Source organism: Dermacentor albipictus, chromosome 10, assembly GCF_038994185.2.
Source record: "Dermacentor albipictus isolate Rhodes 1998 colony chromosome 10, USDA_Dalb.pri_finalv2, whole genome shotgun sequence".
Lineage (NCBI taxonomy): Eukaryota > Metazoa > Arthropoda > Arachnida > Ixodida > Ixodidae > Dermacentor > Dermacentor albipictus.
The window spans coordinates 45,455,965-45,482,428 of record NC_091830.1 but is presented as its reverse complement, the minus strand read 5'-3'; the positions used below and the strand labels follow the sequence as shown (position 1 = coordinate 45,482,428).

Sequence of the window (26,464 nt, the reverse complement as noted above, 5' to 3'; positions counted from 1 at the left end):
TCCTATGTGTCAGTGTCCCTGTGTGTGTGTCACCTACACTGTAAGATAATTTATATCCTTAAAAGTGAAAAAGGGTGTAAATGTGTCTATCACTCACAACCTTGGGGTGACTGTTGTATAGATAACACCCAAAGGGTGTGAGTTATAGGCACATTTACACCCTTTTCCACTTTTTAGGGTGTAAATTATTTTAGCGTGTAAGTGGCGGAACTTCTGAACCGAACAAAGTTATTTCATACGCACTATATAGCACTCGTCGCGGCACTTTAAAATTAAATATGTATGTGTGTGTATGTGTGTCTGTGTGTGGACATTGCTTCCCCATGAACAGCTGTCCATCGCGCACCCGTTAGCTTCTTGTTGACGCGTCTGGCTGTCTGCCTCTTCCACCAATCTCACTATACCGTAACTTCACCGCCGGCGCACTTTTTCAGTCATTTCTCCTTAGACGGACGAATTAGACCGTTCGCGGTTAGAGACAAACCAGCCACCCATTCATTGAAGGATGAGTGTTGCTTGCCTGCAGGCCTGGCAAAAGTGGTTGCCGGCTACTACTGCTCCGCTCGAGCTTCACTGGTCAATTGCGGCAAGGCCCGAAGCCCGTCCGGTTGCATCCGGCAGGAAAAGGGCGCCTGGTAACACAAGGAAATGCTCACTGTGAGGTTCAATTTGAACCGAGCGTGCGACTGGCTGGGCAAACTCCATTCGACACCGACACGGGCGGATCGCTATTCAGGCTCCAGCGATTTCAGGAGCTTTCAGGAGGCGCCTTCAATTTCAAGGAAGAGCCAAAGTCCCTTTCTCCAAAATACCATGTGCACTCGTGGGAATATATAGAACATCGCTTGCTTTTGTGTGTGCGACCATCGTGCGCTTCGGATCGTTTATTAACAGCTTACGTTCTGCGTAGGATTGAGGGCGCGGTAACAAATAACGGTGGATGTCATGCAGGAGCTTATTGCACACGAGACGATGACCGCCACGCTGGAGTTTGCACTGACCTTGCGCGGACGTGATGAAGGATTGATGGAATGATTGGATCGTCGTGAAATATTTCGTGCTTAAAACACTCCCTTACTTTTCTAGAGGGACACCTGACCACCCGAAAGCCATATACTACAGCTAGCTATCGAGGAACGGGACAGTTAAATTATTCTAGGCACTAGACCGTCAAGCAACGCAGATGTCTTTTTCCTTTCTTGTTCTCAAGCTCTATTTGAAAAACTTATCCCGTCTTGTGGTGTTTAATCGCTTTCATGGGGCGATCCCGAATATAATGGCCTAGCGCAGCGGTTAAATACGCACCATGGTCAGTTTAGCACTGTGTGGTGGTACCGGTGGTACCACGCGGTGGTAAGGGGAGCGTTTCTGGTGTTCTTCCCTCGGGGCAGCTGCAGTCTTGAGGCACTGTAGTTGAGACGCTGCGCCCTTGGTCGAAGACGCTATCGTTCGACACGCCTCCGGTCGCAGACGCGTGGCACGGCGGGTTCGAACTGGTCCTTGAGGAAGCGCCGCTCGAAGTAGCGGCTGCACTCCCACGCACGCGGTACGGCACGGTTTGTATGGAGGCATAGAGTTTCTGAAAATACCCTAGAGGGAAATGTGGCGCTAGCGTCTACGGGGGTTCTCATGAGCGTTGCCTCAACCTACATGGGAATGATGGGAAGTACAGGCTTCGGATTGACTTCAATCTTTTGACTAGTGGCGTTTGCTTCTGGCGCAGTAAACAAAGCTAAATATTATCGCGTAAAATCTAATTCTATTTCTGCAGTATGTTATGTAATGTACAACACGCTACATAAAATTGGTATGACTTTGAGATGGAAGCATGGTTTACTATGGTTTGTCACCAGGACACACCAGGGTATGCATACTTGTGCGATTCTGTTCCCAATTTAACGCCAAAGAATAATTATTTATTCATTTTTGCAACAGCAAAACAACCGTGCAAGTACTGATATAAAAATACTCATCAAGTATTTCTGGAAATAAAAATGTTGTACTGTGACAAAGCGTTGCGCCCTTGACAGGAATGCTACAAGTGTCGTCTGCTACGACGCCTGCTCGCTGCAAACGCGAGACTTTTCTCGCAGACGACAGGCACTTGCGAACTCTCTCGCTCTTTCGAAAGGTTGCGTCGGATGTCACGATTGCTGAACGTCTTCAAGTACTTTTAAGCACATCTGCTGCAGCGCTAGCTAGGACGCTAGTGGCCTCCTACGAGTATGCTTCATCATATTTTATATTGGCGTACCGCTTCCGAAGCGTTACAGCGTGGCTTTGCGGGTACCCATTGTGCGACACTAGACTACATCTAGGAAGCAGCTATCTTTCCTACCACAAGTAAGTTTGTGTTCTCAAAGTCCTAAAACACGCATTTCAATGAGCACATAAACGAGCACATAATGAAGCCCTCAATAAAATTTGATTGTCAAGCCACTAGAAGTACAACTGTATATGTCTTGTATCAGTAGTGCCTTCTTTGTCCTATTCTGAAGTTTCATAAAGCACGTAACGCTACAGTGCCAACCTAACACACTTAACAAAGGTCCAAACGCTCAAAACATGTTCTTTCAACGTTTACGATGCCGCCGCTTTCTCGTCACGGCTTCGACGCCACACCGCGACGCAAGCATCGTCCCAGTCGCTGGCCCAGCGCGCTATCGCCACTCCGAGCAACATAACAAAGGCAGAGAGCTTTGCGTTGCACTGTCCAACTGCAGGTTATAGCAATTGCGCTTGGAGCGAAACCAAAACTGCCAAAAAAATACTTGAAGACTAGTTCGCCAGTCAATAGAATGCCAATCCGAAGCCTGTACTTCCCATCATTCCCATGATGGTTGAACGATCGCAGCGCCAGATTTGCCTCTAGGTATACTAATATGAAACTCTATGTATGGAGGGCTACACCCGTGGCACATAACGCAACGTATAGTGTCACAACTAACTGCCTCCCAGAGCTTGCCAAACGCGTTCTCGGATAACAACTGGGGTTGGTGGTTCATTTTTTTTAAATAAACGTTTCTTTCTCTCTCTCTCTCTCTCTACAGCGACTGTGCGGAACTCGGCATGTGCATATACCATAACTGAGGGCCTCATATTGTCACGCATATGATATATGCGACATATATCAAATGCGTTATGACAATCATATCATTTAATATATGCAATATGATAGTATTGCCTCATATTGTCTCGCGATATTGTCACATTGGCCTCACATTGTCTCGCAGATCATGCTTAACCGCGCGTGTTCTGAACCTTTTTTCTTTAGTATCGACTAACCTAAATTTAAAAATGCGTGTTGCGGATGAAGAAATTCGTCGGAGTTTTTAGCAACTCCACAGCGAACAAGCTGTTAGGGTTCTACTTTGACAAGCATTTTGTTGCCTCCTAGGGAGGCTACTGTGGTTACGCGTGGTGTCGTGCATCAGAACGGGCGGGGACGCTGACACGCCAACCCATGGCACGCAAACCATGTATTCATTATACCGCGTCTGCAGAAGTCAACAAATTTGACTGGTCGACGGGATTGTCTACTGGCTGAAAAACTTTATTGGTCAAAGTATTTACAGGGAGCGGGTGGACCAGTGCTTAAGGGGCCGTTCCTTATAAAGACTAGGTGGGCTCCTCATCACAGGAGCCCATTGGCTGTAGCCGCGGCTCGGGCATGGCCGACCAGGGCCTTCTGGCTCGCCAGGTCGGAGCAGCCGAGCAGGGCCGTCTCCCAGTCCTCCCGGGTAGGGTTGGGTATAAGAGGAACGTGCGGGGTTGATTGGCATGCGCACACCATGTGGAAAACGTACGAAGATTCTTCCTCACAGTGCGTGCACTTACTTCCCTGTGCACGCAGGGTCGAATTGCTTTAGGACTGCCGGACACAACAGTGTTTTAGTATAGAGGCGAAGGAGTAAACACTCCTCCGCCTTCGTGAGGCCCTTACAGGGCTTAGGAAAGATTGCATGGCCGTATTGGTTACGTTGGGTGATTCCTTCTGCAATTGTTCTGCCAACAACGCCACACACCTTCCGAAATTGAGCTGTAACTATTTGTGACAATTTTTGGCACACTGGGGAATCTGGAAATATAAAACTTCGACTGCAGGTATCATTGAAGCTAGCATCCGGTGCTCCCAGCACTTCCTCAATAAAACGACGCAAAATGTTCAATTTGGATAACTGGGTGACATAATCGTTAAGTGACATCAGAGGTCAAGACACGGATGCTCCTGTCGGGTTGCATAATCTTCCGATCCGAGGTCTTTAACGGCTGTTTTAACGATGTCTCAGATTACGTTAGAAACTCATGAGTGCGTGTTATTTTGATAATTGTCTTTGACTAATATCAAGTGCAACGTTATTGTTCCCAACCGCGGGTCGCTTTTTTCCAACAAGCGTTTCGACATCCTATGTACAAATTGTTATGAGCAATCCTTTCCGTCATGTGGGGTTTTCATTTACACTGAAGCTAAGAAATCTTCGTAGTAATTGTCTTGCGGGACCTGACTTACAATAGTTGAGGACTAGGAACAAGGTGCATATTTTTTATATTTCAGATTTCTTTTACTTTCAATACTTATACTGAAAATAGCAACTGTAATTATTTTCATTCATGTTGATTGAGGTGCTTTAAAGCTTTACGTAAGAATTTCGAAGGCTGTCTGAGCAATTATTACTTATTTACATCCATTCAAAACACCAGTGATCAGGCTATAACTTTATGTATCGTGGAATACGTTGCGAGTACTATGTCCTCAAATAAAACGTTGAAACGTCATAGCACCGAAAATAAGCACTTTTCTAGCAGTAATGAGTGGGTTAAGCGTTCTCTGTGGCCATTAATTTCTGCGCCGTCGTACTAAGTATTTGTAAGTTCGAACCCGCCGCTCTGGCTTAGCGAGTAAGGGGTTGCGCTGCTAAGCACTATCGAGGTCGCGGGATCAAATCCCAGCCGCGGCGGCCACATTTCGATGGGGTCGAAATGCAAAAGCTCCCGCGTCCCCTGCACTGGGGGCACGTTAAATATTCCCTGGTAGTCAAAATTAACCCGGCGTTCCTCATAACCCCAGTCGTGGTTTTGGCACGTCAAACCCCAGAATTAATTCGTGTGATTTCGTCAGGGCAGCCATTGTCAACCTGTGCGGGTATACAGCTCTGTATAGTATGTCATTTGTCTATGCATGGTCATGGTGTTCTAACAAGGGCTGTTTCCGGAGCCAACGTATCAACTTCGCTTTCAAGAAGACAGGTTCCCTCGTAAAAAAAACTGACTCTGGTAGACGTGCGTTATTCGACCACTGAACGCTGATCACTTCATGCCTCCGCTTTTCTGTGAACTTCTCTTTTATCAAGTTCACTGGCATATGTAGTGTCTATATTCGCCAAATCTGGCCAAGTCTTCGCAGCCAGTTGGCAACTGTGTAGGCTCAGTACTGTTCCATACCAGGTCTGTCTAATCGAGTCTGTACACACAACTGTCAACCACGTAAGCAAAAAAAAAGGAAACGTCCGAGGACACCTAAGCACTTCTTATGAGTTGCGAATGCGAAAGTATTAATGTCCAATTTAACGTTGCTGAGTGGTCCTTCGAGTCACGAACCCTCGCGCGTTGAGACGCTTGGCGCGTTTTGATTTGGCCTTTCTGAGACGCAGTTAGAACGCAGGGTGCGCTGTCGAGGAACGCGCGGATTACACAGGGTTTCGAGAGGGAGAGCGAGGGTGACGTGGCGTCGCGCGGATGCCCTCTCCCCTCACTCAACCCCTAGCGCTGCAGAAGCTGTTCCCTTTCACCCGCTCTGCTTCGTCGAGGCGCGCTCGTGTGACGTGGCGTCGCAGACAACGGGAATGTGCCTGACGTTTCGCTGGTACAGGCGACAGACACTGAGCACGTGCTGGTGGGCGAGTTGGTTATGCATGATTACAAAGAAGGTGCCAAATAAAACAACAGACGAAGGAAGGAGACACGAGACAACCACGTGGTTGTCTCGGGTCTCCTTTCTTCTTCTGTTGTTTTATTTGGTTGTCTCGTGTCTCCTTCCTTCGTCTGCTGTTTTATTTGGCGCCTTCTTTGTAATCAGTCGACAGACGCCGGCTTTTTCGCTCACTGGGCCATTTGACGCTTTCGCTTTAAAGTGGCCATTAAGGTAGAAGTCTAATCGCATCCGTCTAATCCAATAAAACCCTTACCCGTCAAGACACGGCAGTATATGCCGTGAGGTCCATGTCATCCTTTGTGTTAACTTCACTGTCGGTCTCTATAAATGAAACTTGTGGAGAGCTGTTCTGATTCTCATCTCTCTGGCCATGTGCGTACTAGGCAGTATAGATTGCATCGAACTGTTACTGCAGTTAAGGTGCTTCTTATGTTAAGTGATATTAATCGTCTGTGAAATCATAATTTTGTTGTGAATACGTGATCAAACGTTTGGGCTTTGGGAGCCACAAAATAAGCGAACGTGACGCAGAAGAGAAGGGGGAACGTTATTTGTCCCCCGTTTTTTTGCTAAAAAGTTCAGAAACATCCATATACTAATTCCTAGCAACGAGTATCGCAGTAAACTCTTTTAGATTGTGCCTTATTACGATAATACTAAAATAGCGCGAATATTTTAGACATTTTAAATAATAAATCGCATCAGCGCGGTACACGGCCGGGTATCGCTGTACGCACGAGGATTTGTGTTTTTATCTTCGAAATTTTGCGCTTTCTCTGCTTTGATTTTATGGGAAACGCAAATTATTGTTTTAATCTTTCAGATAATAGCGCAGGCCATAGTGTTAGAATGATATTCCACTGAGGAACCTGATTTACGGCTGAGTTGTGCGTGTTTTTTTTACTACTGAAATGAAATACGACACAAAACTAAGATGTCCTTGTCTACCTTCCTCTGACCCGTACTTCAACTGAGCTGTCAAAAAACTCACCCTGTTAGGTGCGCTTAATAAACGTTGGAGCAAGTATAGCAGGTCATTCATTCATTCATTTACTCTTAAATAATTAGTAATTTCTTGCTTTTCTCCCTTTCATTTCGCTTAATAATCTCAACAACCAAAAAAAAGCGCCACGTCAGGGACAGGGGTCTAGAAGACGACCTTCAGTATCCGTGGTTTTAGGACTGCTAGGCTGTGAACTTCTAGAGCTGTTTTTTCTTTCTTTTTGTAAATTGTGCATTCGCACCAAGTAACTGAGCTCGCAGTCTTGATGCGTTTCATTTTGGTGTCCAGCTCATAGAAATTGTGCATGCGGGGTATGTTTCTCCCGACGTCTCCACGGCAACCCCGTCTAGAGCAGTACTGTAGAAGAGGATCGAAGGCAATCGTATGACAGGGGCGTGTAACGTCGTACCCGCAAAGCAGGAACTGTTCTACTCGCGCTTTCGCATCGATCCATAGCATTCACTTTTCGCAGTAAGTGTATATATACCTACGACATCCAGCGGAACGCCTCGCTCTTATATCGACGGGCACCATCATCCACGTCACGACGTCTCTGCTGCGAGCCCATCTCGACAGCTTTGTTGGGCCGCGCGTTGCCTGTGGAGTAATCTATATCGTAACACGTTGGCTCTTACGTGAGCATGTTAAACCTTGAGATGTCCTAAAATCATCGTCGAAACAGCGCGGAAGAAAGAGAGCGAGAAAGTGACAAAAAGGCGGGGCTTTAGCTCCGCGGACTTGTTGAAAGCAAACGAGAAAGCTAGAGAAATTCTGAGGAGGAGGAGGAGGAGGAGGAGGAGGAGGAGGAGAAACTTTATTATTGCAGAAACCGTTGCGCGGTTTATTCCTGGCTGGTTCCCTCTGACAGGTCTCCACTGGCGATCGCGGCTTGCCGGGCCTGGTCGAGGGCCGCCAGTTGGCTTCCCAGGTCCAGTTCGGAGAGTCTCGCCTCCCAAGACCACGTAGTGAGTGTGTGTGTTGTGACTCGTGGCCGAATTGCGTCGCCCGGACGGTCGGTGCATTCGTGCGTTATGTGCGCGAGTGTCGCTGTGTGGTTGCTACACCAGGGACATGTTCGGGACGTATAACTGTCTGGGTAGATTGCGTGTAGACGAGACAAGTGTGGGTATGTGTTAGTTTGCAGAATTGTCTACCAAATGCGTAAGCATTGTTGGGCTCGGCTGTGACTTCGTTTCTTTTGGTTAGTTTTGCTTACTTGCTCTTTCCTAGCTTTATGCGCGTCCACTCGGGGCCTTTTCGGTTGCGAATAATGCATACGCTTTGGTAGAAGATTGTCACATTTGCTCGCCGCATCCGGGCCCCTTCGGTGCGATCGCACCAATCGAGCCGAAACGCCGGGCACGAGCGCACCTCGACGTAGCATAGCGGTCGAGAGGGAACGCCCGCCATAGCGCATGAGGACGCTCGAAGGACGCTCAGCGGCGTCCAATTGGACATTGCGCCACCCCAAAATCGCAAGTTGGCCCGCGTCCAAATTTAACTAACCCCCGTATGCAGAGATGCAACTTAAGTCGAAGCACATGCTTGACTTGATCCCAGTGACGCCTATCGGGAACGCGCCGAAGGAAACGCAGTGAGCGTCTTTGGGCACGTTAACGCCAGGCGTCATCTAAATCAAGTCAAGCATGTGCTTCGACTTAAGTTGCATCTCTGCATACGGGGGTAAATCCAGCCCCAAAGTTTAAGTTGACCCAAGCCTACATTCAATCAAGAGAAAATAAAAAAATGGCTGTGGCTTAGGTAAGGTTAAGCCCAGGATGCGAAGCATACTAGCCTTTATTTTAGTTGTTGAACCACTGTTTAGCCTGGTGAACTGCTGTTGCTTGGCTATATTTGGTTCGGCTAGACGAAGAAACAACTCATGCATTACTTCTTCGCCTTCAAGAGTGGAACGCGACAGCGTTCCCGTCGACCCGCCAAGGGGTGTAAGACAATGGGCTACAGGGCAGCGACTACGCGCCCCGCATTGGACGCGGTGAGCGTCGAGCAAAGCAGCGTTCGGCGCGGCAACGAAATGTGCGCCTGAGCAAGAGACGCACGCCTTAGAAACAGCGCGTTTCTAAGGCAACACCGCATTCACTAGAGGCGCTTTTGTACCGCTTTGAAGCGTTGTACTCGTGGCTCAGTGGTAGCGTCTCCGTCCCACACTCCGGAGACCCTGGTTCGATTCCCACCCAGCCCGTCTTGCAAGAGTTGAGCCAAAGCCACTTCTCCTCTGTCGTGACGTCACGGTGTCACGTGATTTCATGGTCACCGCCGCGCCTGAGGAGCTGGGTTGAGCCCTCGTAATATGCTTCGCATAAAAAAATTGGAGGACGCTTAAGCTTCGCCTTCAAGAGTGGAACGCGACAGCGTTCCCGTCGACCCGCCAAGGGATGTAAGACAGTGGGCTACGGCGCAGCGACTATGCGCCCCGCATCGGACGCGGTGAGCGTCGAGCAGCGCCGCGTTCGGCGCGGCAACGAAATGTGCGCCTGAGCAAGCGACGCACGCCTGAGCCTTAGAAACAGCTCGTTTCTAAGGCAACACCGCATTCACTAGAGACGCTTTTGTACCGCTTTGAAGCATCGAACTCGAATCGTGGCTGAGTGGTAGAGTCTCCGTCTCACACTCCGGAGACCCTGGTTCGATTCCCACCCAGCCCATGTTGCAAGTTGTTTTTTATTCATAAAGTGCCTGTTGGGATTTATCGCTCACGGCCAACGCCGACGACACCGATGCCGACGACACCGGCTTTTCTGCGACACGAGCTCCTTAACGCTGTCGCGTTAAAAAATGGAGCTGGGCAGGTCATGTAATGCGCCGGGTAGATAACAGTTGCACCATTTGGGTGACAGAATGGATACCAAGAGAAAGGAAACGCAGTCGAGTACGGCAGAAGACTAGGTGGAGCGATGAAATTAACATATTCACGGGTGCTAGCTTGAGTCGGTTGGCGCAGGACAGGGGTAATTGGAGATCGCAGGGAGAGAAGCCTTCGTCCTGCAGTGGACATAAAACAGGCTGATGATGATGAGGATCCCATATTTCAAGTAGAGCCACCCAGAAATTGAAGTTGCCCACCACCATACTCAAGTTGGCCCACATGCATATTTCAGGTCGGCCCTCCCCTAAATTTAAGTTCGCGCAGCCCGAAATTTAACTTGGCTCACCCCCAGATTTCCATTTGGCTCACCTTACATTTCCAGTTGGCCCAGCCGCGAATTCGAAGTTGGCCCACCCACAAATTTAAAGTTGGCCCACCTACAAATTTCGACTTGGCACACGCCCAAATTTCTGTTGGCCCACCTCCAAATTTCAAATTGACCGGCGACAAAACAACGCAGGCGCTCTATCCCTTTCGTCTATCCGAAACTCTTCTTTCGCTATGCTCTAGTTTTCTCAAAAGCTTCAACTTGTATACTCTCCGCTATATACGACTCATGTTCCGTCTGTGACTTGTTTCCGGCACACCCAGTAAGCAAAAGCGTCGCCTTCGAGATCCGCTTCTCATACCCGGAGGGAGCTTGCGTCTCTGTTGCATAGAATCGGACAGCACATACTGCGACAGCGTCCGGCTGTGCGTTCCGACGGTTTGGTCATATGTCACCGCTTCAAGGCTGCGACGCAGGCTTCGTTGTCGGCTGCTCTCTGGCTGACATTCAATACCGACCACGCTGCTACGTACTGCCACCGCCGCCGCGAAAGAAATTGTGAAATTTATTTCTCATCTATTCTTTCCCTTTCCCCCACCACGAATGTAGGGTAGCCAACCGGGCACGTTTTTGGTTAACCACCGTACCTTTCCCTTTTCGTTTCTCTCGCTCTCTCTCTCTCGTACACAGCTAGGCTGTGTGGAGACGCAGTAGAAGATGTGCCATCTTCCTTATAACCATTGCAATGTCTCTTCAGACCGCTGCGCCGACAGGTGCTGAGCCAATTTCAGGCCCAGCGGCAAAACCCAAATGAATACGGCGCCGGTTTCAGGTGAGGGTAGTGCATTCTACCGACCAGAAACACGGCCGCCGGCTTCTGATACTACGCGTGAGGCCTTAAGGCTGTTTCAATTTTGTCTTGCGCCCTTCATGCAAGACTTGCCATGACACCCTGTATGTATGTACGTATGCGTGCATAGCCCTTCCTACTTCGTCGGTCAGTAGGTTGCTCTCGCGTAGCGCACGTGTGACAGTTTGCAAGAAAGATGGCCGCATGGGAAGGCTTCGTGTCGTCTGCTCTCCGCTTGCGCATTTCTGGAATGTTAATTAACAGCGGTCGCCGCGCGCTTTATCATTGCCGTCTGTCCGATTAGTCGATTTCGCTCTCTGTAAATGCGTGCAGCATTGCAGAGGCTAACGGAGAGTGCATAATCGATGACTAGAAAATAAATGTTGCCCATATATGCGTACACTTCACACGAATAGGCACCTTTGTTGTGCGGTTCTTCTTAGCCAGTTGTCCGTAATTTTTGTTTCTCGTGTTGTTCTTCAGTGGCTCCACGTTAGAGACCAACTAGGAGTTTGTACGGCTGCGCTGGTAAAGAGCAAGTAGCAGCGTGACACGCCTGGGACTCCCAAAACGACTGTATGAAGGGGACGTCGGTGACGAATAATCGCTGAGTGCATCCAGAAAATAGGCCTCATGTAGTACCGCAAGGTGCGACGACTCGCTTGTACACTCGTGAGCAAAAGTATACGGACCAGGGATAGCGTGATAAAGCCGTTTTTTTTTCGTCTGCCTGTGAATACAACTTGAAATTGAGGGCTCAGTCCAAACTTGCCACACTTTCCATTGCACTCGTCTATTTCAGTTTATGCGCGTTAATTACAAAGAAATTCATTTTTTTTTCGGTGACCCTATGGTCCGTATACTTTTGCTCGTGGGTGTACATTTCCGCCGTCCCTGACGCATCAGCTGCTCAAACTGGCACACATCGGCGAACGATCTTCTTTAGCCCGCTGAAATTAGCGCAGTATGTCAGGGGTCAAACGAAGGTGTTTTCAACGTTTCGTAAAAAGAAGTTCAATAGGCTTTACGGAACATGCTAAGTCAACGGAAGACAACAATTCTCCGCAGTGATGTCACAAGGCATACGAAAGTGGAGAGTGATGAAAAGTTGATAACAGAAATAAGCATATTACCGCGTGTGTGTGTGTGTACATATATATATATATATATATATATATATATATATATATATATATATATATATATATATATATATATATATATATATATATATATATATATATATATATATATATATATATAGAGAGAGAGAGAGAGAGAGAGAGAGAGAGAGAGAGAGAGAGTCCATATTGCACGCAAGCAACAGTTTGAAGGATACTTCAAGAATAGAATGTCTGCGGAAAATCAAGTTTCCACAGTGAACAAAGAAGTAGAATTGACTGGACTAGCTGAATCGACGGCAAGTTGCACGTAACAGCCACTGAAGTTTATCCTCCCACACATCCCTGCTTATCAGATCTCTCACGGCTCCTGTGAAGTTCACTGCGATAGCCGGCCATTTGTGCTCTTGCCTCGCCCGCCCCATTTCTTGTATGCGGCGTCGAGCTTTTATCATTACCAAAGTCATTGCTTCTTCGCTGACCAACGTTCCCACGTGTTCGAGTCGAGTTAAGAAACCGCCTAAAAACAGCGGGTACTATATATATATATATATATATATATATATGTGTGTGTGTGTGTGTGTGTGTGTGTGTGTGTGTGTGTGTGTGTGTGTAATGAGACTGATTTAATGACAATCGGGCCCTCGGTGTCCTTTCTTCTCTTTGACACATATACATTTATATCTATATGAGCTTCTCTAAGTGGCAGGACGTGTAGACTGAGCTCCAGAACAATACTTCGCAATGTGGTCGACGCAGTTTACATCATGCAGCCGGGACCTCAAAGAAGTGCGACGTAATGCTGGCGCATTTGGCTCGCACTTGCGCGCTGCACTTACACACACACACACACCTCTAAGCTCTGCCATCGCCTCTTTACCACGTGACCGGCTTCGCACACTTCAAACAGACACACTTATTTTCCGCTTTGACCCTCCTAATGCTGACATATTGAGAGAAAAAATGGCTTAGCTAAGGTTAAGCCCAGGATGCGAAGCATACTGGCCTTTAATTTAGTTGTTGAACCACTGTTTAGCCTGGTGAACTGCTGTTGCTTGGCTACATTTGGTCCGGCTAGACGAAGAAACAACTCATGCAGGCGAGCGCACGAGCTGAGACCCGGCTATGTAGCTACGCGGCCGCAAGCGAGCGCACGAGTTGAGCCTCCGCTTTTGCAGCTGTTATGACGTCATATGGTAGCTACGCGGCCGCGCGCGGCGCAGCAAGGAAGAGCGTGGTTGTGCGGCTAGTATGCTTTGCATAAAAGAGAAGCACACGCTTAGTGCAACGCTTGCGGTTCCGCTCAGCTTCCACAGCACTGCACGCGTGAATTGGATCGACGGACGCGCAGCACCCCCGAAGGCGGGGAGCGGTCTCTCTTAATTGGATCCTCCCGAGGTATGTTATTCGCGAACGACGTTCCTCTCCTCGGCGGGACATCTCGACCTCGCCTTTTATCCTGTATAGGTATGCGCGTCCGTTTCTCTTCGCGGGCGTCGTTTATATCTCGCCTTGACCGGCAACGGTCGCGTAAATCGCTTTGTAAGGCGGACATGCCGCCCCGTGCGCTAATCAATGGTGATGCGTAAGGGCTACCGACTAAGGGCTACCGACCCAGGTCTATCGACCTAGGGCTACCGACACAGGGCTATCGACCTAGGGCTACCGACTCAGGGCTACCGACGTAAGGGCTACCGACGTAAGGGCTACTGACGTAAGGGCTACCGACTACCGTAGCGGCAGCCTACATAGCTTCGTGGTTGGAATGCGACGTGTATTCTTCATCGTCGGACCCCGGGTCATATACAAACTTGAAAGACTGTGCCATTTATACTTTCGCCGCCTTCGTCGCCACTGTTGGCGCGTGGTCACTGTACAGTGCATAGCTTTTCTTTGATTTTCCCGATTTATTAGCCAACGACTCTTCGTGTTTCGATTTGTTGTCTTTTCATTCTTTTTTTTTTAATTTCAATTTTTCCTGTCTTTGGCTCCCTGAATGTCATGGTGTAAGTGACATTCTTACAGCGAGTATACTAGTGTTATTTTACCCTCGGCCCACCTGTAGACACGCCGCATTAATGTATATAACCTTTTCCTTTCGGCATGCAAGGTCGGCGCATGTTTGCTGCTATTCTTAACCATCGTTTACCTCCCTGAGTAGTATGGCGTTGTTGCCGCGTCAGGGTTGGTGCCGTCGCAATCCACCAGGGGGTGGGGTCGCTTTTTTCTTTCATTCCCGTCGAAGTGAGTGTCCCCGTTTCTACGACAGGGTAAAGTTGGTTACGCAAATGATCGGCTGTACCCAAGCGCACAGGTAATGTGGCTTATTTATCATAGGCGGCTTGCACAGTTGGTCACTAGCTGGCTTTAACGGGAATAACTCGAGATATTAACCCTTCCCTGAAAAAAGAAAAGGTACCATATAGAGCTTGAATTATCTCGCGTAAGATATTGTCACGTGTTAGTGACGGTGAAGAAAGCAGCAAAACTGTGATTGGCGAAACTGCTGCTTTATTGGGCGAACCTGTGCCCTCAAAAACAGGCTACACTAAAAAAAAAAAACGATACCGGCGAACACATCCGGCGATCGTCGAAAATCTGATCTGCCGGTCAAGCGCGTTTCCTGTTCACACATATATATATATATATATATATATATATATATATATATATATATATATATATATATATATATATATATATATATATTATCATCACTGATGATAATGTACACATTTGCAACACTGTCTTACGCGCTTAGTATGAGGCGAATGTTTCTTCCTTCTTTTTTAAGCAACTTTGAAAGGTTCATCCGAAGTGTAACTCTAAAGCATGACATAATTTTTAAATCTTAAGTGCAGAAAAATCAAAAGCTAGAACTTCTTGGGACCGGCTATAGCTAATACACTACTCTGCAATAATAACGAAGTAAAAGACAGCAAAAAATAGCAACAAGCAACAGCACGCTCGACAACGAGTCGCAAGCACGCAAGCAGCGTCGATACGGAAGCACCACCCATCTCTACAGGATAGGAGCAGTCCGACTATGTGCAACATGAGTAACGTTCAATCAACGACAAAAAAGAACCAACTATCTCTGTTCAGCTCATGCGAAACCTGCCCTTTTATTTGTCTACCTTGTCGTGACCCGCAGTGGAATGCAGCTCCACGCACAACCGTGGTCTCTTCTCTGGGGGGGGGGTCCAATATTTTTTCGTGCCTCATAGAAAACAATAGACGCGCATATATCCCGTCGATGCAAGCGCAGCGGCGGATTCCCGTAAAGCACGACCGCGGCGATATTCGAGGCGAATGGCTTCCGATCAGCGATATCATAATGATGATGTCGAAGACGATGATGCCTGCCTCTTGACCTAATCGTTGCCACTCCCGAGGCAAGGGGGATGGCTGCGGGCGCGTCCTGCTAGAAATCCTTGTTTACGACCATTCCGACCTCACGGAATTCGCTTCCACTTCTCCTCGAACCACGTTCTCGGACTGCCCCCTCGCCCTCCCTCCCTCACCCTCTCCCGGGCGTACCGGTGTTAGCTACTGTATACCCTATCTAACATGAACGGTGCAGTGTCGGGCAAGACTGCGAGGCGCGCTGGAACGGTCAGTGACCTGCAGCACAAGACAGCATTGCGCAAAACAGCGTAAAATTGAGTAAAGTAAGGTGCAAGCAGTGAATTCCTCGGAGGAGCCACGAATACTCCCCTTGTTCGAAGGACTTAAGTTACAAGGCGCGCTGAAGCGCTCACTGAGGTGGAGCAGGAGGCAGTGCCTCGAAGCATTGTCGAAAAAAGGAGTTAAATAATGGCACAACCAGTTAACCCTACACAGGAGTCGCGATACTCAGTTTGTATAAGGGGAAGCACTCTGAAAGAGAAAAGGGGGTGCTGGGGGACTCTTTTTATCGGAGAGGAACTGCTCGTCCTGTTACTTCACTTCATTTTCGAGTTCAAACTTTCCTCATTTAGGCCTGCTAGCCATCCTCTTTTCAAATAAATGCTTTATTAATTCGTTTTCGAGTGCTCCCTCACTCCCATATAAAGTGCATTTGCTCTGAGTATAGAGTAAGCGTACTTCATGACCGCACACTCTTCAACAAAGGGACTCATGTTAACTATCTACAAGGGAGTAATCATGACTCCGTTTTGTCATACCTGAAAGTGTCATATCTGAAAGTGATCGTGCCTCCTAATGATGTATTTTCTTTTCTCTCGAACAATGTTCAGAGTAAGCGTACTCCCTTAGGGAGTAGTAGGACTCGAATAAATGGGAAATAAATATGATGCAAGTATTTGCTCTATTAAAAGGTGCTGCCAACACGTCTTTTCTTTGAAGTACGGATTGATCGTTTATACTCGCTTTTTTACGCGCAGCTTCGAAAAGAGAAGAGAAAGGCTGCCCACCCAAGCACTAATAATCTAGCCGAGGCATCCCAGTATACGTGTGTTTACGCACGTAAGGCGACCTCCTTCTACTATATATTGTCACAGTCGGTAATGTGGGAAGACGACGACGATGATGGTGGCCTTGGAGACGACGAAGAAGAGTTAAGTTTTATCCTGAAGATAGCTTGAAACACCTGAAACACCTGAAATACACCTGAAGTACACCTGAAGTACACCTGAAAATAGCTTGAAAGGTTCACAAAAGGCAGGCAAAGAAGAAATGATAAAAAATGCACTTACAAGCTGAAGCGCGCACACATGAAATCAAAACGTAACTCGTTACGTATGCATTCACGCCGTCTGCAATAACGCCGTCTGCAATAACGCCGTCTGCAATAGCACCGTCTGCTTGGGAATGCTGTCTGTATTCGGACGCGTATACGCCGCCGAAGAATACCACGCATTCGAAGAATAATAGTGAAGCCCCCTCGGTTGACTGGCGGACTCCGGCACTAGCTTGCACACCCCCACTGCACGGCTCTGACGGCACACAGCTCATACGCGGTGAGTAGGTCAGGTCGCGGCAACAACGAAGGCCACTGTCTACGCGGCGATTTCGTGTCATTTGTCTTTGGCTCGCTGCGGAAACGTGAACCCTCTTGGCATCGGCCTTCGCGCATGCATACCGGCATGCCGTTAAGGTTGTTTCCTCCTTATTCTCCTCATATTTCACGTAGAACTGGCATATAAAGAAAACACGCTGAGCCTGTCGATGGTGAACAGTGACGTGCGCTGGGTTGAGTGACCGGTGAGGTGAACGTTCTCTGTACGGAGAGGCTATGATGTTTTGCGCGTTTGTGATGCTTGGTCGACAGATTCCCTAAAACTGCATCGTGTGATCTACAGTACTGACATCGTGGCAAGCTGTCTCAAGAGAAATCTTATAGACTGCCTTTGAGAGAAATTGCCAGATGTTACTGCTTTGAAATGTTTTTATTTTCATTTTACGTCTTCATATCGTGGCCGTGTTCTTTCCGAGGTCAGGTATATGTGAAATTCGTGCGGTCGATGTTTGTGACGCATGAAATGAATAAAGTGACTTGCCTGTACTGATCCCACCCCACCGATCGTCTTCTGTTTGATGGGTGACTGTCCCAGGTAAGGGACCGTGCTTTCGGCACTGGCACCCGTATATAAGGGCACTGTTCTTGTAACTTCACTCAGGCCGACCTCTCCACCTTTCTGCCGTTAAAATTTACCTCCCTCTGTGTTCACGTGCCTAGTGGATGTTGGCATTTCCTGCTTGCCTTCTTTTCTTTAATTATAATCTTTTCTTTCCTTTTCCCTGAGTAGTGCATTTGGGAATCTAGGATTACCGGGTCTAAAAACAAAAGACCTGCATTGCCATTTTATATGTTTGGAATGATAAGAAAAAGCAGATGACTACGACTACACTTATTGGCTGTTCGCCTATTCGCACAGTAATCATTGCAAATTACGTTTTGTAAACTTGTTCACACCTATTTAATTTAGCGGTAGCGGCAATTCATTTCAGTGAAGTTCAGATTTTTTGTTTTTTTGTGAAATCTGACGGCAGTGCTTCCGCATTTCGCTACTTACAGCTTGTCTACATAGTATCGAAACACTTATGTATATAAAGCCCTAAATTTTGTATCTGATTGTCCCAAATATGGCCTACAATTTTACTTTCTTTCGTAATTTAACAGGTATACTTACTTCTTTTTTTTGACAATTTCAGATCGGCCGGGTGGCGACTCTTGTCGAACGCGAAGAGGTAAGTCAGCAAACGCTTCATTGGGGCTATGGTGTTCGGCTGCTGAGCACGAGGTCGCGGGATCGAATCCCGGCCACGGCGGCCGCATTTCGATGGGGGCGAAATGCGAAAACACCCGTGGTACTTAGATTTACGTGCACGTTAAAGAACCCCAGGTGGTCGAAATTTCCGGAGTCCCCCACTACGGCGTGCCTCATAATCAGGAAGTGGTTTTGGCACGTAAAACCCCATAATTTAATTTGATTTAAACGCTTCGTTGGCTACGTTTAGGCGAACACGACCCTCGGGTCCAGTCGGCATGTCGGGTCGAAATTCGGTTGTTGCTTTCGGTCGTGTTCGCCCAACCCGCATGGACAGATGCACGTGAACACGCGGTCGGGTCGGGATGGGTCAGCTCGACTTCTGACTCCACCCACTCGAGTATGGCTCTTGTAAACGAAACGACTATCGTCACATCCCCTTTCACGTAATTTGGCGAAAGTCTTTGCTCTTGATCTCGCTGCATGATCTGGAGTGCCGCGCAGATTGAGAAGCTAGAAAGATAGATTGTTAAAGATAGATTGAAAACGTTTGGCATAACATGTCTTAGATAGATTGCTGCATAGGATGATGATGCAGGAAGTAAGCACTTCGGCTCCTGTTCATTGCCGCTCGAGCTTCTGTAACCTTACTCACTCGACGCGTCCGCTATAGTCGACTGCGAAAGTTTACGAACCGCGGGATACGAGGAAACGCTCGATACCTATCGCGTCCTGCATGCGTGGGCACGCACTCTAAGAAAAATTTGCACCCTTTGGGGATTATCTTACCAACAAAACAATAATCTTCATCAATTTCACATGCACTTCAAGACAAAAACGCTGCGGCCCCGCTACTTTCAGTTCACGAATAGCGTGCCCATGTCAGCGTGCCGTATAGCGTTCTGACAGGAAAGTACCGGGCGGGCAACGCTGTAAAGAAATAAAATGATGACAAGGCAGACTTGGATTATTGTTTGCTGATACAAGCTACAAAGGGTGAAATTTTTTTATTTGTAGAATGCGCAGCCGCGTATTTGGATTTCCGGTATAGCTGTGCAAATATGCGATCGTAACATCGTGTTGGTGTTATACGATTTTGCTGGTCGTGCGGTTCCGAAATGCTTCGTAAATTCGTCGTTTCCTCCGATCGTGGGGTCCGTAAACTTTTTCAACTGTCTGTACTACGCCCGCGTTTCACAAATTTAAGAATGGGCATCGACGCTGGGCCAACTCTGATTTCGCCATTCGGATACCTGTGAAACCCATAAATGGTCTTATCAGTCAGCGACTTAACTGACTCAAATTGATTTTGTTGCATTCAAAAGAAGAATGAACGCTCGCTGGTCGGTGTGTGGCACACCTGCTGAATGACTGGAATGCGGTAGCCTTATCAGGATCGACGCACAACTACGTTTCGATAACATTGCCTCCGTGATCGGCCCGCTTTGTTCTTCGTCGGCGTCAACAACGAGGGTCACCGAGTGTCCTGCGTAAATGCTATTGCATTAAGAGCTAAACTTTAGTGCTTCGCAGGAACGAAATTTTATGCTTTACACCCCGATATATTTTGCAAAAATTTACTGATAGCAGACGATCAATTCATTAATTGGCGAGGCTCGCTACTCCACGCATCACTTCTGCTCAACCATGGCGGCTCCGTTTATAGATTTTTTTTTCTTCACGCAAGCGATCTGCCAGCTGTGCGGTGTGTACGGCTGCAGCGTTGCCCGTCATTTTGCCACCGGAGAGCCACGTTAACACCTTGCACATAATTTTGTCTACAGACCACAGGTATTCAATTTGTGGTCTACAATTCTCAGTGACACTGCGTAAATACAGCTTTAATGCGTATGTGTGTGCTTGTCCATGGGTGAATGTGTGCCGTTAGTGTCACGAGTATATACCATAATTCTCGCCTAAGACCAGGAATATAACCCTAACTTTTGGTGCGCAAAACCTAAATGTGCCTATTAGCTTAGCAGACGGCTGTTTAGGGGCAAGGTGCGAAGAGAGAAAGGTGATTAGGAAACACTCTGCAAGACTAATTCACGTATCAAGGCAGGAACTTGTAGTTCCCGTTGCTTGAGTCTGCTTCGCGAAACTGCGGCGATAGTATCCTGTAAGGGCTAAGGCGAAGGAAGGTCGAGCGGTCGATCGTTCTTCGCGCATGTGGGTCACCAACACCCATCGACAGGTGGTGCTTTTGTGTTCGTACAAAAGCACAGTTCGCAATAGGGGATCACAAAATTTGGTTGCACCCGCCGTGGTTGCACAGTGGCTGTGGTGTTAGGCTGCTGAGCACGAGGTCGCGGGATCGAATCCCGGCCACGGCGGCCGCATTTCGATGGGGGCGAAAATGCGAAAACACCCGTGTACTTAGATTTAGGTGCACGTTAAAGAACCCGAGGTGGTCGAAATTTCCGGAGTTCTCCACTACGGCGTGCCTCATAATCAGGAAGTGGTTTTGGCACGTAAAACCCCATAATTTTAAAAATTTGGTTGTGGGAGTTCATAGCGTTTTTTTATATTGTTTAACCTAGGTAGGACATTAGGCAGTATAGTGGCAAGAGCTTGGTGGCGCAACCCACCGGCCCGTTCCAAAGGGGGCGCTCATAACATGCATCCATCCATCCATCCATCCATCCACGGTTATAGCGTATAGGCTGACCCGGGTCCCGTTCTCTGGCGCCCTTCCAGCGACGGGCCAGTGCCTGCGTCGGCGAAACTGTCCAGATGTTCGGTTTTCGACGCTCTACCACTCACCCTCGTGCCGTGAGCGACGCCTCCTCACCATGCCTTACTACCTCCTCGCTGTCCAACAAAGCGCTGCACCACTCACTTCCTCCACTGGGGCCTTACCGAGAACAGCCTTTTATGGAAAGAAAGAAAGAAAGAAAGAAAGAAAGAAAGAAAGAAAGAAAGAAGGAAAGAACCGAAGAAAGAAAGAAAGAAGAGAGAAAGAAGAGAGAAAGAAAGAAAGAAAGAAAGAAAGAAAGAAAGAAAGAAAGAAAGAAAGAAAGAAAGAAAGAGAAATAAATAAATAAATAAATAAATAAATAAATAAATAAATAAATAAATAAATAAATAAATAAATAAAAAGAAACATAAAGAAGCCAGCTCCCCGTCTGTCGTCAAATGGGCAGGAACGCCCCGTCGGACCCCCTGCGGGAGCAGGACCCTTCTAACTATTAAAGTCCACCTGACCGTCTGGAGGTTGGCAGGGTGGGTAGCGCTGGACACGGCAGTGGGTGTCGAGCGTACGCGGATATAAGCTGCGCTGTGTGAAAGATGACATATAAAACGAAAAACTCGAGCACGAAGGGACACGGTGGCGGAGCTTGCCCCATCGAAAAAAAAAATTGTATGCGTAGCAGGTATACAAAAATAAAATAGAAAGAGGTAAACGTACCACATGCCCTGAACTGAGCATTTCAAAAAAGAAAAAGAAATTTATTCCGACACCGGGAATCGAACCCGGGCCTCCTGGGTGAGAGCCAGGTATCCTAACCACTAGACCATGCCGAAGGACGTCTTCTCGCGCAATATATGATCTTAAATTAAGCACTCTTGGCGTGTGACGCTGGATTTGAGAGTTGGCTGTGGTTTTCAGTGCTATTCAGGACGTCGTGCGATTCTTGAGCGCCTGCTTTGCTAGTGAATCAGATAAGGCGTAGCCGCTGTTCTAACCAATCAGAGCAAGCAAGATGGCGGAATTGTTACAGTGGAACACGGAGGAAGGAAATAAACCACATTACCTCATACAGCTGGCATTGGCAAGCCAACTCTCGGTGCAGCCATACCCTTCGCTTTTTTCCCCTCACTAAGGGAAAAAGGGAAAGGGAAAGTCGTCCCTACACGTGACCTCTGAGACTTTGCGTATTAGCCGGGAATACTTGGTTCCCGGTATTTTCAGTCGATGCGCAGTTAGGCTACAATGTTCTAGAAGTTAGGCTGCTCTGCCGCAGGAACTGCCTGCAAAGTGGGAGCACTAAAACCTACCCTGCGCTTTGACGTGACGATCACGTGACGGGTCGACTCGTTTGGCTGACTCCCAGTTTCTTCCTTCCTCCGTGGAGTCGAAGGGAGGTATTAGTTCGACACTGTTTGCCCCGGATAAGTCCTGATTCAGTGCCATGACCTCAATTACTGTAGCCCTACTCCGTCCGTGCACTTTTAGAAACGAGTTCCTTCTAATAGACTCGTTCGGATTCTGCGCACAAAATTTTTCCGCTTAGACTTCCCCTGTATCCGCGCTATCACAACTATTACTTTCTTTTCGTGCGACGCGAAATTTTGTTCCAGTTGACCTTTCAAAACGAACTCATCGACACTTTCTATTTCTTTCTTTTCGTTTAGAGTACTGTGTTTTCCCCGTATATCATCATTTAATAGGCAGCAAAGAAGAGCGCAACAGCAGAGGGACTATCGCTCCTCCCCCCCTCCCCTCCCAGTGTGAAGGAAGGTTCTCGCTGTGTCAGCGCCGACGACGTTCAGTTCCCTTCACTACAACATCAACCGCCCCTCCCTTAACCTGAGCCCCCGTCTGTTTGTTTCATTTTCTATTCGCATCCACCTGCCACCTGCTGTCGCCCGATTTCGCAAAAACACCGAGGCGGCGCCACCGCGTCGCCCCGTCCCCGAAAAACCTAAACTATTACTACAGCGTAGAGCGATGCTGCTGCTCTTCCGGCTTACCTCCCTAACCCCGCCGCCTCTTTCGCTGCCGCTTCATTCAAGTTCTCCGTACGTTTCGCAAGTAGGACCCAGCGTTTCCTCTTTCCCACTGGCATATGCGGTCTCTAGCCCTCGTCTCCGTGGGCTCGCCTTGGCTCGCCTTCTTTCAGCCACGTACGGCTCAGGGGCTTTCAGCGCGGTCCTCTGGGGGGAGCGTCAGCATGAAGGTTTCGCGGGACGCGCCTCGGGAAGTAGTGCGCTGGGTGGAGAGGAGGAAACCGCGAACTGGAAAGGATCACGTGTGCGTGTGTTCATCACGAGGGTCGGTGATTTTCATTGGTTCATTTATTGATACCGTCAGCCCCCATCGGGCTATTACAGGAGTGGAGAATAAGAACAACAAAAAGAAACATAGAACGCGACCGAGCTACAAGCTTTGGCTCTCGGAGCTTGTCTTAGAATCGAGAAGTATGAACTACAACATACAAGGGAAAGTAATGAAGAAACCACTCGCAATTTGGCACCGCGTCGTCATAGACACAATAGGAGTCACACATGTAAAAGTAAATGCATACCTATTGAGTAATTCACTATGTGTTATTACAAAAAATTGTGCTTTTAAGACTTTCCAGAAAGGTAGATGCTCGGGTGCACTGTCTTTCCAGCTTCATAACCGCTCTGGTTGAAAGGCTCTGAACGGTTCTCGATCAATGCGTCCGCGGTGGACTCAATGTTGCGTTCTGCCCTCGAGCACCAGGTCGCGGGTTCCAAAAACCGCCTCGAGGCGGCCGCGTTTCGATCGGGGCAGCGTTCGAAACCGCTCGTGTATACTAAGATTTAGGTGCTCGTTAAAGAATCCGGGCTTTTCAATAACTAATCCAGCGCTCCCGACAACGGCGCCTTCGCAGTCAGTGAGCTGTTTCGAGGCTAAACCCCACGGTTACATTTGATTTTGGTCATTGATCAATGAAACTGCGCTGAACAGCCAAAAACGTTCTCGCAGTGCGATGTCATTGTGTGAAGTATAGAGTCATGTTGGGGTGGAGTTTCCAGCCGCTTAAGAGCAACGGGAAGCGCAACGTACGTGCTAGTGCAAGCGCTGCAGGGAAGACCCTGACTTCCAACGATGTCACTCTGGCTTGGTTACGCTAATTCGTGTTTATATTAAACATGAATAGGAAAGCATCAAGTGTTAGCGAGGAGAGTATGGCCCAAATTTTCTCGCATTTCACGCCGAAACCGTTGATGACATAACGGTCACTCAAAATTGGTCGCTCTACCTTTGCTCTGCAGTTGCAAGGTTAACTTTCTATTTAATTTCGAATGCTGTGAAGTTTTATATTCGTGTACGGCCATCGCTTCCAGAAATCCGTTAAGAATCCGTTTGCCACCCCTTGCCATCCCTTATAGCTTGCCCAATAGCTCACTTGATAGGACGGCTGGCCTACAGAAGCCAATGATTCTGGATGCAATCTCGGTATACCTGGATGGTTTATCTTCTTCACCAACATCAATATCTCCTTCTAAGGAACCTCTATGAGTTTTCTTGTAGCATTGTCATGCCTTTCAGGCGGCCACCAACTGTCCGGTGCGTTTGCTCTGTTTGTTTGTGATCGCAAGAGGAATATCAGGCGGGTGTTCTCTTACAAAGGCCATTGTTGAAATTCAATTGCGTTTCTAGTGATTTTCGTTGCCTTCAGTCGACGATCTGAGTGATTTAACCGTGGGTTCCAGCGCCCCAAGGCAACATTGCGGCATTGACAGACGCCGTAGTGAAAGGCTCCAGATGATATATTTTTTTACCTTCTGGTGGTTTTTTATGGACGCCTAAATGGGCGGATGCCAATCTTCGAGTGGTCGCCTCGGACTGAAAAATTGGCAGAGGCTTAGCTCGGCTGTGCCAGGATATACGTAGCGAAAGCTAAGGCATAGTTAGCCTTGGTTAATCTCGATTGCAAGTCCAGGTTAGTCTGGTAGTCTAGCTATGTTGCGGCGTTTAGCCAGTCGTTTGGCGCGCTGTTCCTATGTTTCCTGGGCGATTCGTTTCCTCTTCATCTCGTTCCGATGTCGATTCCAGGCGTCCTCCTGTTTATCGGAATTGTCGCCGTCCATACTGCCGTCTCAACTGTGGTTGCGGCGCACGCGACCTCTGCTTTTCAATCCTCCGACATGTTATCAGGCATGCGACGCAGCTGGCTAAGCGAGCGGAGGCGAACGCAACGACGAGGAACGCGGTGTGACGTCATGTGCCTCCTCGGAGCACGGCCACGGCGAAGTCGCAAGTTCGCGGCCAGTAAAGCTTTCGCTTTAAGAGTCTGGCGTGTCCGGTATTGCTCGAACTCAAGAGGCAGAGGACAGCCGCGCTACCCTAACATGTGACTCGCTCTTGAAAAAAAAGAAAAGCGAACGACACAGGCAGTACCACGTGGCTATAGTAAAGATCCGATTTCGCATCAACGGTTTGTTGAAACATAGCCAAATCTCCTGGCGATTCCGGGCTGGTTTCATATTTTATGGCAGAACGGGTGGGCGTGCCGACGGGACGGGCGTTCGTTCGAACTCCAGAATGCAGTTGCCACGAGCCCATGTTGTGATCACGTGCCTGGAAGCGTTCAATCTTGAAGACATATGCGCCGACGGCTGCTCGGAGAAAAAAAAAATTTGGAGGACGCTTAAGCTTCGCCTTTAGGAGTGGAACGCGATAGTATTCAAAGATCCCCAAGTGCTTCTCACGCTTCCCGGCAACTGCAGCTTATGTAAACGTAATCGCACGCGCACGTGCTCGCACCACTACTTTTGCAGCCTCATTTTTTCTTCGCACAGCAGTGGACTGGAATGGCCTTCCGCGGAACATTGCAGCCATCACGTGTTCATCATCTTTTGCGGACAACTTGACTACATTTGTTTCTCATGAAGATCACTCTCTGTAACCTTGATTTGTAAACCCACCCCTTATGTAATACCCCCTAACCGGGGTCTTTAAGGTAATAAAGTGATGTGATGTGATGTGATGTGATGTGATGTGATGTTCACCGGGAAACGCTGGCGGCGAACGATATGCACGAAGGCGAGCTTTGCGGTTCATTCTTTATTTCATTTTTATTTTTTGATGGTGCGCAGGGAACCGAGGGGGCCGCGCCGCTCCTACTAAGATAGACCTCAAGCGGCAGCTGGAAAACGCTATCGCGATAAAAGGGCTTTGTGTTTGAGTTTACGCGTAACTGAATTATGTTTTCTCGCATATTCGACTTAAAGAGACAGACGCTATCAAGTCTGTAGGTTGTGTGTAAGCTGTACGTTAGGATTTTTCTAGGTATTTTACCTTGAAAAATTCAATTAGTTCAGTAATTTCCTTGCGCCACATGGAGGGCCTGCGTGATTGGGAACGAGTGTTCGAAATTCGTTTTGCTTAACCGACGTCCGACGCCGGACGCCGACGCCCGTCTTTCTGTGACACGGGGTCGTTAAAACGCGATAAAACGCTATCGCGTTAGTACTTGCCAGAAGGCTCCGTGGC

The 26,464-nt window shown here is 48.1% G+C and overlaps 1 protein-coding gene and 1 non-coding gene across 3 annotated transcripts in view; one reads left to right on the top strand and one right to left on the bottom strand.

Moving 5' to 3' along the window:
* Positions 1-26,464, top strand: part of LOC139050934 (glutathione-specific gamma-glutamylcyclotransferase 1-like) — a 213,039-nt gene that overhangs the window by 176,075 nt on the left and 10,500 nt on the right. The window contains exons 2-3 of one of the 2 annotated variants that reach the window (XM_070527800.1): positions 7,804-7,900; positions 18,218-18,253. In XM_070527800.1, coding sequence (XP_070383901.1) covers positions 7,804-7,900; positions 18,218-18,253 — 133 coding nt within the window. The remainder of the gene's footprint in view (positions 1-7,803; positions 7,901-18,217; positions 18,254-26,464) is intronic. The other variant, XM_070527801.1, reaches the window with a different exon arrangement.
* TRNAE-CUC (transfer RNA glutamic acid (anticodon CUC)) lies at positions 21,727-21,798 on the bottom strand. Its single transcript has one exon. It is a non-coding gene; the product is annotated as a tRNA-Glu (tRNA).